Source organism: Mesoplodon bidens (assembly GCF_964165515.1).
Source record: "Mesoplodon bidens genome assembly, chromosome: 20".
NCBI lineage: Eukaryota > Metazoa > Chordata > Mammalia > Artiodactyla > Ziphiidae > Mesoplodon > Mesoplodon bidens.
This window is the reverse complement of record NC_138181.1, coordinates 29561820-29574921: the sequence shown is the minus strand read 5'-3', so window position 1 is coordinate 29574921 and position 13102 is coordinate 29561820. Positions and strand designations below refer to the sequence as shown.

General features: G+C 42.6%; 1 protein-coding gene across 1 annotated transcript in view; it reads left to right on the top strand.

Annotated features, from left to right (window-relative positions):
* The window catches only part of WWC2 (WW and C2 domain containing 2), a 147764-nt gene that overhangs the window by 95131 nt on the left and 39531 nt on the right, over window positions 1–13102 (top strand). The window contains exons 5-9 of the mRNA XM_081220695.1: window positions 203–282; window positions 5160–5289; window positions 8350–8496; window positions 9539–9612; window positions 12462–12704. Of these exons, the coding sequence (XP_081076821.1) occupies window positions 203–282; window positions 5160–5289; window positions 8350–8496; window positions 9539–9612; window positions 12462–12704 (674 nt within the window). The remainder of the gene's footprint in view (window positions 1–202; window positions 283–5159; window positions 5290–8349; window positions 8497–9538; window positions 9613–12461; window positions 12705–13102) is intronic.

Here is a 13102-nt window from a genome sequence, read left to right as displayed (position 1 = left end):
TGAGAGGAAACTTGAGTGGTAATTAATGCACATCACTGATAATCTGCCTTCCATAGAACTTATGTCCAGGAGAAACTAGTCGAGTAAATGTCAAACTAGTGGCTGTGTTTATGTGTTTAATGGTTTACTAATAGATTACCTTTTTAAACTGTGTTGCTGCTTATTTACAAACATTCATATTTACATTGGTTTCTCACAAAAGGTGAAAAAGCTGAAGCGAGAACTGTCCCAGATGAAGCAAGAACTGCTCTATAAAGAACAAGGCTTTGCAACCTTGAAACAGTGAGTATGAAAATACTGAAACTGACTCTCGAATAATCCAAAGCCCCTGAACCAATACAAAGAAAATAGAAGTATAGATTACATAAGGGTTTTCTCAAAGAGAAGTAAAATGCAAAGTGCAAAGCTCTGCACCAAAAAAAAAAACAAAAAAACAATCAATTGAAGAACAAAACAAAAAAACTTGGGAAAATCTATACACTTTGTATAGGTGTGAAATGTTCACTAATCTTTGGAGATCCGAGGAAACCAAAGTGAGAAACTTAGCTTCGTCTCTGGGCCCGCCAGCCTGCTCTCAGTTTGAGGCGGAGCCAGGAGGTCAAGCCCAGGAAGGGCCTCCCCCTTCTCTCTGGAGGCTGGGTGGGCTCTGTGAGCCTGCGCCCGCCGAGCCCCGGGCTCGGGGCCTGTCCGCCTCTGGCAGCCCCAGGGGGACCTAATGCTGTCTGATCTCAGGGAGCCGGTCAGGGGTGTCTGCAGAGGAGCTGAGTGAGTGCCTCGGCTCCCCTGTTCCCTCTGCCCTTTCCTGCTCCGTGCTGAAGTCTGCTGGACCCTGGCTCCAGCTTGAGCTGGGTCAAATGAGAATGGAGATGACGGAAGGTAGCAGGATCTGGAAATCCCTGCCCCATTCCCAGCCCCTGGAAGCCACTGCTCTTCTGCTGACGAGGCCCAGCCTAACTGAACCCCAGCAGGCACACCGAGACCTTCCAGCTCCCGCAGTGCCCACCCCAGGGTCTCTGATGCAGGGAAGCAGCGATGGTTCATCCAGCACACAACCACAGGGAGGGTTGAAGACATCATCCCTTGAAAGGCATCCAGCTACTTTTCTCTTCCCTCCTCCTTGCTGCCCGGTTCAGTGCCCCCAGTAGCAATGCAGGATTCATAGGGGCTTCCCTGATCGGCGGGTCTCATGTTCTTCCTTGTCTCCCTTAGCAGTATCCAAGGCAGCAAGGCGTTACCCCGTTAAAGATCCCACGTGTTCGCTGGCCAGGCCACATAAGCTGATTGTTCTGTATGTTTGGTTGACGAGTTATATTTCGGGACCCCAGTCACTCCTCTTGACCACCAGCCACATGACTTTCATCTCAGACATTTGGTTTACTGGATCAGTTTTGGTTTTGACACTCACCTCATGTGATCATGACCATGATATTCTTCCAGATGCTCCCATCCTGGTGGTTCTCTAACCTGACTGCATATTGGAATAATCTGTGGAGCTCTTAAAAATCCCTGTGTCTTGTCTCCACCCCAAGTCATATTCTGTGAGACCCCCATGTGGTTCTCAGGTCCAGCCCTGTTCAGAGAACCTCAGCTGGTTGCAGCGTGCCCCGAAAAACTCAGCAGACCTGAAATCACCTAAATGTATTCTTTAGTCAGTTGTACATCAGCATAACGGAGGTCTTCGTGGTGGGAGCACCACGAAGCATTTAGCCACACGTTGCATACTTTTAAGGCACATGAAATTATAACTCATTCACCACTGGGATTAAAGGTTAGCCAAACTTGCTGTTTTTGTTATATTGATGTAACAATGCTGTATTGTTTCAAAGCAGTTTGCTTGCAAGCAATTTTTGTAGGAATCCAAGGCATGTTTAAGAATCTGTCAATAACATTCCACAAGAAAACAATAGACATTTGTTGTAGAAGTTCAGGCTTTCTCTTGCAGTGATTCTAATCCGCTGAACCAAGAGCAGAAAGATAGGATATCTAACATCAGATTCCTCCTGTAGATCAAAATAAAGCTATAGACAAAATAAAGCTGTTTTCATCCAGATGTTCAACACCATACTACTAGAAGATTGAATAATAATTCATTGAACCCAGAGACCATACTTTTCAAGAAACCGCATTCCTGGTACTATAAGGGGACTTTTTACTTGGGTTACGACAAAATATATTTCAGGAAAAGATTTATACAGAATCCCACTGCAGGATTCTGTAACTTTTCACTTATTCACAATAAAATGGAATAATTTTGTGGAATCTGGAATTATGATGTAATTTAAACCCCGGTTTTTGTTTTACTTGATGCAATAGTTTATGCTGGATGAATGAATGTAGTTTTATTCTTTACGTTATTCATTTCAGACTGTGGTCCCAAAGTTGACTTTGGCCTAAGCGATAGTGTAGCTTATGTGTAGGTGGATGCCAGGAAGAGAAGCATATTTCCGCTTTGCCACCTCCAGTGTTCACTCAGAATTGGAAAATGGAAAATGCTGAAACACCCAGCAAGCCAAGAGTATATACAGAATCTATGAAAGTTTGGCTCAGGGGGTACACATTTTCCAGGGAAGGCATGCAAATGGTAAGATATAGGGGAAAAATTAACTATAGGGTACCCAGAAACGAAAAAAATTTTTTCTTTAATTTTTAAGGGATGAAAGTAAAATTGTATTTCTCAAGAACAAAAAGCACAGTACATACTTTGTTTTTAAAAAAAGTCAGCAACTTATGCTGACATTTTATTTTATGGTCAGTTAGGGTCAAAAGAGAGAAAAAGGGGGAGATGAAAAGTGGAGGAGAAAAAGGAAAAACGTGGAGGTAGAGGGCAAAAGCAATAGTTAAAGTAAAGTCGAAAGTTTCGGAAAAAGGGAAAGAAAGACCAAAAGGGGTTCCGTGGCGAATGCTGCATGGAGGTGGTTCTTGTCGTATTTAACATTTCATTGAGCAGTGGCTGTCCGAGAAATTCTCATCTATTTTTAAAAGTCTCTGAAATTTAAATTAGCAGTCTTGAAGTAGCCCTGCTTTTATTTTTAAATATTAAAGTTTATTTCTGAAAACTGCTCACTGGCTTTTATTTTCAAATGTCAAGGTTGATTTCTGAATTAAAGATTTGTTTTATTATTAAATTCTGAAGGTTTTATACAAATCGGAAGAAATTACTTGGGCTTTAGAAACTGCCTTTGACAGTTTGAGATACCTATATTACTAGCTGTTTCATGAAATCTCACAGATTCTTTTTCTTATTAAAATAAGCTTTTTGGCTCAACTAAGTGAGTAGATATAGTACTTAAGGATGTCAACAATCTCATTGATAAAGCCCTCCTGAAATAAATATAATCAACCAATATTCAAACTACTTCTGGGGTTCTTATCAAATATTCTAAATGTAATAGTCATAAGAGCCCCAAGCCTAAGTCTTTCATGTTGAGGACAGTTGTGCCACTTAGCTAAGTGTTTATGCAATTTAGAAGCTAAATTTGCATAGACTTTCTGGTCTCAGTTTCTTCTGGAAGAAACATGACTAGGTAATCTCTAAGGTCCCTTCCCATCACAAATACTCTGTGTATGTGTGTGCACGCGCACGTGTATATGTTTAATTCAGTGACTTCATTGGTTATACTTTTTTATAGAATGACCTTATGATAAAATTAATTTTATTCTGTTAGGTTCTTTAAGACTTTAATTATTCGTTCAGCATCATAAAATGTTTTCTAAAATGGTACTTGTTATCTACAAGTACCATTTTAGTTACCAAGTTATCTACAAACTGCACTTGTTTGGGTAAACTTTGGAAGAGTGAATAAGATAATAATTGTGTTAGTTTTTTTTTTTACTCTTGAGACTATGCCCTTCATGTTGAAATAAATACAAATTATTAAGTGTTTTAAACCAAATTAGGTCAGAGCCAGTTTTCTGTGATTTAATAGGTGCCATAACTCTGGAGAGTCTGTGAATAAGACAAGGATATGTCTGAGAACGCGTGTAATAGCGTTGTTGGCTGATGGGCAGAGATGTGGCATGTGTCCCTGAAGGGAAGCCCAGGCTCTTTCCTAATGAGTCCCAGGCAGCATAGGTGGTGGGGAGAACCAGGAGGGTGATGGTGAAGAAAATGTTGAACCGTTTTTTTTTTAATTAGGTAATTTGGTTGGGCCCTTCGACCACAAAGATTAGGTTACATGAAATCCTCTGACACAGGGTGACCCTGTGAACTGTAAGGACATTTGGGGAGCAGATCTGCAGGGGCAGTAAATAAGCTCATCGGGGAGCTCTTTATTCAACGTCAGTGGACAAATGAACACATCTGCTGCCCCCTTGTTCCTAGACTTGAACTCATTCAGCAAGGCGAGCAATTTATTTTGACTCATAACTGTTGTAAAAAAAGAATACATTTCATATATCTAAAAAGAAATAAGAAACTAAACAAGCAATCCAAATATTACAGGATACTCACTAGTATAAATAAAAATCACTACCCTTTATTAAAGATCACCAAGCTGTAGGCACTGTGCTAGGTTTTGCACAGACATAGCAGCATGTAAAATTAGGTGACAGTGATGAATCCTGAGGTTCCTGTGCTCGCCCAGTTTATTGGCATTTCTGTCCTGCTTCCCCGTGTCCTTAACCTTTGTCAGGATCAGCATGAGATGAGGTTTGAGTTCAGCCAGCAGTGGCATCACCCAAACAGACTGAAAGCAAAAAGCCTGAGCCTGAAGGTGATTACAGTGGACTGGGGGATGAAATGGGGGATGGAAGGGCTCTCAGCTCCAAGTGATCAGAAGAGAAAGGAAAGACCATCAGCTTGAAACTCGTGTGTGTGAGTCAAGTAGTAAAAATCAGCCAACTGGGCTTCCCTGGTGGCGCAGTGGTTGAGAGTCCGCCTGCCGATGCAGGGGACACGGGTTCGTGTCCCGGTCCGGGAAGATCCCACATGCCGCGGAGCGGCTGGGCCCGTGAGCCATGGCCGCTGAGCCTGCGCGTCCGGAGCCTGTGCTCCGCAACGGGAGAGGCCACAACAGTGAGAGGCCCGCGTACCGCAAAAAAAAAAAAAAAAAAAAAAAAAAATCAGCCAACTAAGACAACCCCAAACCCAATTCCTATCTCTTTAACTTGTACATTCGGTCATTCTTTGACTTTTCTTTTTTCCTTTCTTCTTTTAACAGAATTGATAAAAAAATGTCTGGAGGCCAGAGTGGCTATGAACTTAGTGAAGCCAAAGCCATCCTAACTGAACTGAAGTCTATCAGAAAGGCTATTAGCTCAGGAGAAAAAGAAAAACAAGATCTGATGCAGGTATGTGATGGAACATTTTTTCAAGTCACACTGCTACCTTCTTGGGCCTCAGAAATTTTCCTTGAGGCAGAAGTTCTCCGTCGGAGTCTGGAAGGCCCTTTACGACCACTCAAACCCCATTTCTGCCCCATCCATATGGAATTTGGTCCCGTAGGAGATTGTTATAGGCACTGAGCCAGCCGCCTGCCTTGGAAGAAAACAGATCGGTTCCAAGGTTCTGATATGCTTATTTGAAGGCAGACTTTGGATGACCTTTGAGACAGGGGCTGCTGGGTCCTGGAGCCCATCTAAGGAGATTAGCATCTTTGTGCACCCTGTAACTCACTGCAAACTTCATGTGGCGCCCTGATAAGCAGGGTTATCTAACTCAGTGATCCTCAGCCCAGGATACAGAAAGAGTATGTCACCTGCTGTCAGTAAGTAGATGAGATGCCTTGAGGAGAGGGGGAAGGGGTGTGAGGAACTTAGAAAAGCTACTCCCCACCCCAGGGGATTCCGAGGTGCTAGCTGGGGGTGGCAGGGAGAACGCTGACCCAGCTGGGGGACATCTGTATAGTCACCCTGGGAGAGATGCTAATGGCAGTAGACCCCCTCGTTACACCTGTACACTTCTCACCTTATGGGTCTGAGCTCCAGTGACCCAGCCTTATGTGTAGAGAAAACAACCATTCAGTGATCAATATTCTGCATGTTGAGTATCTATATTTAGCAGATACAGTCAAGTTTTTTAAAGAGATATCTCTTCCTCCTCTTCCCTCCCTTCCCTCTCATAATTATCACAAGCACTGAGAAGTCTTTGTAATATTTCAGATATTTGGAGTTCTTTACCTAGCTGGGTGAGGATTTAGTCTGTGTCTTTCAAAAAATGTTAGAGCCCGTGGTAAACAGAACCTCTGCATTTAAATACCAGATTCAGCTACTTCATGTCAGTTTCCAAAACGCTGGTTGAATGTGGGTGAATATTCTTGAACCCATATAATTTTGCATTTGGGGAATTCTGAAATAACTTGCAAGAAGCGATCAAATAGAAAAGACTGACTCAAAATACTGACTCTGTGCCAGGCAGTCTTCTGCCTGCCTTGCATAGAAATACTTCATTTAATTCTCACAACGGCCTAAAGATAGGCTCTGTTATTATCCTCAACCTGTAGACAAGAAAACAGCAGGGCGGAGAAGTTGTTACTTGGTTAAAGTCACACAGCAGGTGAGTGGCAGCACAGAGGTTCAAACCCAGGCAGTCTTGCTCTAGAACATGCGGTTCTAACGTCTGTGTAACACGTACAGAACTTCACTTGGATGTACTTTTTGTTGTTGCTCTACAATGATCCTGCCAATTAAATCAGTCATTCCTGAAAAGCACAAAATAAGTCCTTTGAAAAAAGTTAATGGAACTTGAACAGAGTTAAATTGGAACCTCATAATTTAGCAATTTCAGGTCCTCTTTGATTCTTTCTGTAAACTTTGGATTTATACATAGGCCACATTAAATTTAAAAATTAGATTCCTTTTTAATTACTAAAATATAAAAAATAATTAATAAATACAGGAATCTGGGCTTCCCTGGTGGCGCAGTGATTGAGAGTCCGCCTGCCAATGCAGGGGACATGGGTTCGTGCCCCAGTCTGGGAAGATCCCACATGCCGCGGAGCGGCTGGGCCCGTGAGCCATGGCCGCTGAGCCTGCGTGTCCGGAGCCTGTGCTCCGCAACGGGAGAGGCCACAACAGTGAAAGGCCCACATAATGCAAAAAAATAAATAAATAAATAAATACAGGAATCAACAGTAGAGCAGAAAGGGACATTAGTTATCTTCTATGACTTTTAAACCTCTTTGGCTGTGACCCAGAGTAAGAAATACATATATTTTACATCAAAACCCAGTAATACAACTGTCTTTAACCATAGATACACACACCAAATTTCACAGAAATATGCCTGCTTTTAATACTAGTAATGTACTTTGATTTTACTTTCTAGTCTCTTCTATTTCATTTAAAAACATACTAGTCATGACCTACTAAGTTGATTGGGTGCATGGTCATAGGTTTGAAAAATATACGTCTTTTCACCGTTCACATGAAAAAATAGAAAAGACTTGTCCAAAGTCCCTAAGAGGTTTCTTCATTCTTTTCTGTAATATATTATTTGATGTGACCATTTAAGTTTTATCCCTCATGCATATACATTTTGTATAAATATGCCTTTGAAAGAAAATGGAGAAGGTTAGGTAAAAAACAAATATCAGATCTCTGATATTTCTGATTTCTTATCATGAGAATTTTAAATATCAGGATTAAATCCTGGCTCTTCTTAACGTTGATAACAATGAGCTTCTTACATTTTAATTAGTGTTTTGTACGGGGGTTCTTTGGTAGCAATTTAAATTTTTTCCTTTTTAATATTCTCACTGACTCACATCCTCCCTCTAAAGTAAACTCACTCTATTAAAACCTGGGTGCCGACACCAGTCGTGTTCACTTGTAATTGGGCACTTTCCCAAACCAAACATCACCGCAGGTACTGATGGACTGTGGCTTCTGGGCCTCCATTTCCTAATCTCTAATCTATGTGAGCTAAATAATCTCTTGGATCCTATCCACATATCAAATGGCATAACTGTAGAAGTCTTCTAAGTAGGAAGTTTGCCTGCTTTATCTAAATGAGATTGTGTTATAGGTATCCTATGCTTCCATAATTCCTACTGCATAAAGTGGGTAGTTCTTATTAAAATAGACTTCTTTTTAACAGAATTTTAAAAATAAGAAATGAATGTATTAAATATAAAGATGCCACTAGTCACAGGGTGAATAATTCCCAGGCTGTCTTGGGAAAGATAAGATAACCTGTTTAATATGATCTTACATATTTTCAAAGTCCTGTGTGTATGTGCAAAAATTATATTCTCTTATTTTTTTCAAGAATTTAAAGTGATAAGTACCTACTAAGATAAAGTAGTTGTTTTTTCCATTGAGATTAGCTCTTTCGACTTAATTTTACCTGGTGGGGAAGTTTCGCGCTCTTAAATGTTCGGCTTCATGAAGTACTTTGTATTTCCTGAACAGAGCCTTGCTAAGCTGCAGGAGCGGTTTCACTTGGACCAGAGCATTGGCAGATCTGAGCCAGACTTGAGATCCAGTCCTGTGAACTCTCATTTATCTCTCTCCAGACAGACCCTGGATGCCGGGTCACAAACAAGCATTTCCGGGGACGTAAGTTATCCATGTGGAAGGGTTGGCCCCGGCACTGTCCTAACGGGCCCTGATTACAATACCGATGGCAAATGGAACAGGGGCCAGGAAGGTGGTGCGAATTCCAGCTGTGTGCATTCAGCATTTCATACTCATAAGATTGGATTTAAAGCTCTTAGCCTTATCTTTTCTGCCTCGGTGCCAAAGCATATCAGAATTTGTCCATACGAATAGCTTTGTTCAAACTTTCTCATACTGTATTTATTCAGAGACTCTATTGAAAGGCGAGAGACACATGAAAATTTGAGTTTTTCCTATTAAGTTTAGAGTCTTAGAAATTAAGGTCCTTCCAAATAAACATTAAGGCTAATGAGAAACAAATATATGCCTTTAAAAACTAACCCAAAAAATTGTTTTTATAAATCTGAACTTGATTATATTAAAACATTTGATTGGTGGTTTATACCTGGCATTTGAAAATATTTAACGTGGCTTGAATATTATTACCAGTTTGTATTCTACCTTTTGGGACACCATTAGTAGATATTGACTTTTCAATAAATTCCAGTTATTTTTGTATTCTCTATGCTTCTTTGAATTCTGTGCTATGAAAGTAAAACAGGTAGAGATCAACAGTAGGGCTTACCTGTTTAAAAAATTAATTTTCGAAGTCATTTATTTTATGTTTATGCATTTGAAAGTTAGATGATGGAAATTTTGGCTCATAGAGACAAGGACATTAGTTCCAGTTCATAAATTTTATTGACCGGTACACCCTTCATAAACTCTTAGATACCAGAAACATTCACCTGATATTTTTTATCTTGAATTTAATGTGTGGAGAAAGGACGTTAAAGTCTTTGAAAAACAGACAAGCTTGAATTAAAAAGAAATGTTTTGTCCCTCCTGAGACTATAAGGTAAGTGCCTGTTCAAACTGGTGCTCCCCATTTCAGTACCATCTTCTTTAGCTTTGCAATTACTTGCACTTCCTAGAAACAAAAGCAGTTTACTTCATTCCTTAGCAGAGTTAAATGACTTTTTTCCCTTTTGCTTTGTACTAGATCGGAGTGAGAAGTAGATCAAATTTGGCTGAAAAGGTCAGGCTGAGCCTCCAGTATGAAGAAGCCAAAAGAAGGTAACCGCAGGGGAGCTGGGGAGCGGTCAGTGGGGAGCGGTCAGTGGGTAGTCAGCTGGCTCACCCAGGTTTCCTTTTCCAGAATTCATCTTTACTCACGTAGGGACGTCTGCTGGGCGCTCACCACCGTTCTTACCAAGGTCGCCCTTCAGATCTTAGAATATAAGGGTTATGGGGTCCCCTCCCCCGAAAGCTGAAGAACAAGGAGAATTAATGAGAAGGGCGGGAATGAAACTTTCCCCTTCATTCTGGAAGGAAGAAGCTTTGAGCTTGTATGGTACTTTCTTACTCACAATTAAAAGTGAGGAGGTTGGTTTCTCAGATAGAAATGTGATACAGTGGCTCAGGTGCAGGGCTGGGTAGCAGCTGAGGAGTTTGAAGGTAAATAGCTTCAAGCATCTTCCTTGGCTTCGAAGGGAAGACCCCCTGCTGATGTCCTGGGGGATGCTGAGGTGTCTGCTGTGTCACTCGCTTCAGGGAGTGTTTCCCTCCTTGACCCTCTCAACTCTTCTTCATCCCTGCCTCGATACCTTTTTCTTACCTTGTGACTCTGCTGGGGAAGGCCCGGGAGACTCCTCTGTCCTTACCTCGGTGACAGACTCAGCTGGTTTTCATAATGTAGGAACTGAATTGGTTCTGAGAGAGAGGGTCATACTGATACGTTTCATTATTTTCCTTTTAAGAGTGTAAAAATGCTGCTGTTTTATTGTTTAGGAAGGCATTGGGTGACAAACCTGCATTATCGTGACTATGAACAGTTCGGCTGAGAACATGCTGGAGCATCGTGGCTTCCCACCACAGGGAAGCCCATAAGATGGATACTGAAATATATCCATTATTACTGGTGATGATGAGAATTTAAAAGTCACTGGCCAAAGTTCTTAGAGGTTGTCTGGCTTTAACAGAGTCTTTATTTGATCTGCCTAAATATAATATTTGCCTCTGGGTAGCCTCTGTTACTAATATTAATATTACTTGGTTCTTTGATTTACTGAAAGAACCCTAAGCTTTGTTCCATAAATCATTAACCCTGGGAGCTTGAGCAAGTCACTTAGTTTCTCCGAGCAGCATTGCACTCGGCTAATTTTAATGCCTATAAAATTTCCCAGGTAGATTATAAATGGCTTGAGGGTAGGAAACATTTTGTTTACTGTATTGTCTGCTTCTCACATGCCAGGCTGTTGCTTTGCCCTCAGTAAGGACTGAGAATTGCTTTGTGCTTTTGTGGCCCAGTGATGTGGAAGCCTGTTTGGGGCCCTCTGGCTATAAGCACGCCGGTTTCTGAGCTGCCAGAACTCCTAGGTTCTGACGTAAACAAAGCCAGGATCTGGTTTTCTGGTGTCTGGTTTTCTGAAGGAGAATGGCCATAACTCAGAATTAATCTTGGGGAGCCAGGCCTCATGCCCCGGGGTCCTTGGGGTTTGACTCAACTTCCCTGGGGCCAGCTTGAGCTTCTGCTTTACTTTGGCTCCATGTGGAGCTTACACAGCACTTGTCTTCCTAGGTGTTCCCGGAAACCTTCATGGTTTCTTGCCCAGAAAACTATTTCCAAATAAAATTCAGGACCTACCTAACGGCTGATCCCACAGGTGCTGTTCTTTCCTCACTGCATCGTTGCCGTCAGCTCAATAGGTTAATTCAGTCGCATCAAAGCTTAAGACATTAGTTCTTTCCCATTTGGTTGCACTGCTGTTCTATTACCATTCGGGGTTTTATTTTAAAGTTACTAGCGATTCTGACAAGAAGGTAAGTCTCAAGGGTTTATGCATATGTTGAAAACGCGTTTTCTTCCTCAATTCTGAATAAGGGGCGGGTTGTGTTCCTCTGAAACCTGTTTTCTCCTCCAGCCTTTGTTTTATGTGCTTAATGAAGCTAATAATATCATGCTTATTTAGCATTTTGATGATTAATTTTCCAGTACGTTGAGACAGTTGTTTATGGTTTTGTGGTGAAAGCTGACGAGTAGCTGATGTTACATCTATCGTAAGTGCAGACGACGGGTGAAAATCAGAAGTACATTATGTATGCAGCGCAGTTTAAGATGGCAATTTTATTTTTAACTCAAACAAGAAACTTCAGGCCCAAGAATGTGGAACTACTTCCCTCTTTGTCCTGACAACATTTTTTTGTTTTGTTTTGTTTTAAAATTTTATTTATTTATTTATTTTTGGCTGCGTTGGGTCTTCCTTGCTGCGCGCGGGCTTTCTCTAGTTGCGGTGAGGGGGGCTACTCTTCGTTGCGGTGCTCAGGCTTCTCACTGCGGTGGCTTCTCTCGTTGCGGAGCACAGCCTCTAGGCGCACGGGCTTCAGTAGTTATGGCGCGTGGGCTCAGTAGTTGTGGCACGCGGGCTCTAGAGTGCAGGCTCAGTAGTTGTGGCGCAAGGGCTTAGTTGCTTCACAGCATGTGGGATCTTCCTGGACCAGGGCTCAAACCCGTGTCCCCTGCATTGGCAGGTGGATTCTTAACCACTGCGCCACCAGGGAAGCCCTACCAGGGATTCTTTAAAGGAAGCTCTCGGGTGTTCCTCCCAGCCACCTCACACAGGCAGGCACACGTCAGGGCTGACCGCCCACAGCCCTCTGCTTTTTAAGCTTCTGTGTACTTTGACCTTCATCCTTTTTTCAGGTAGGTAGGTGTGCTCACTCAGATATTAAAGGTGGGGAGGATGAGGCAGATAAGAAGTAAGTGTAGCTTCCGCCAACGCCCCAGGACCGGAGCCTCACACCAGCCATCACGCCCGTCCCTGGGGGGTTAATCCCCAACATAGCCCGCCTTGTGTTTTCCCTTTCTTGGGACTTCTGACTACGTGCACAGCTATGTTATTTCATTTTGTCTTATTTTATTTTAGTATGGCCAACTTGAAAATCGAACTGTCGAAACTGGACAGCGAGGCCTGGCCTGGGGCGCTGGACATTGAGAAGGAGAAGCTGATGCTGATTAACGAGAAAGAAGAACTTCTGAAAGAGCTTCAGTTCATCACCCCAGAGAAGCGCACCCCGGACGAGCTGGAGAGCCTGGGTGCCGAGAGGCAGCGGCTGGAGAAGGAGCTGCTGTCGGTCCGGGGGGCGCCCAGCCGAGCTCTGGCCGAGAGGTGCGTTCCCCTCCCCGGGCCTCGGGTGGCTAACCCGTGGCTCAGCTGGGCCTCCAGGCTGTTCTCCCTGGTCTGCGGAAATCTCAGAGGCCTCAACCCTTAGTGGACTGAGGACTTCTTCCTGAAGAGCAGTAAAGCACACCCTCCTTAGTCCCCGTGGTTCCCCTACGCTTTTGGGGAACGTGAAAATGCCTGAGACAGATGTTGAATAACTAAGGAATGTTGACAGAAAACCAGGAATGCAGTCCATCGCTGACCGAGGCTGATAACAGTGGCTGTAAACTATTGCACTCTGATAAGAGAGATTATCTGGACTGTTAGAGCGGCTGAAGCTTCCTATTCTGGGTTTATTACTCACAAGAATGCAAAAGTTTATTGCTTTTCATTTCACAAGGAAA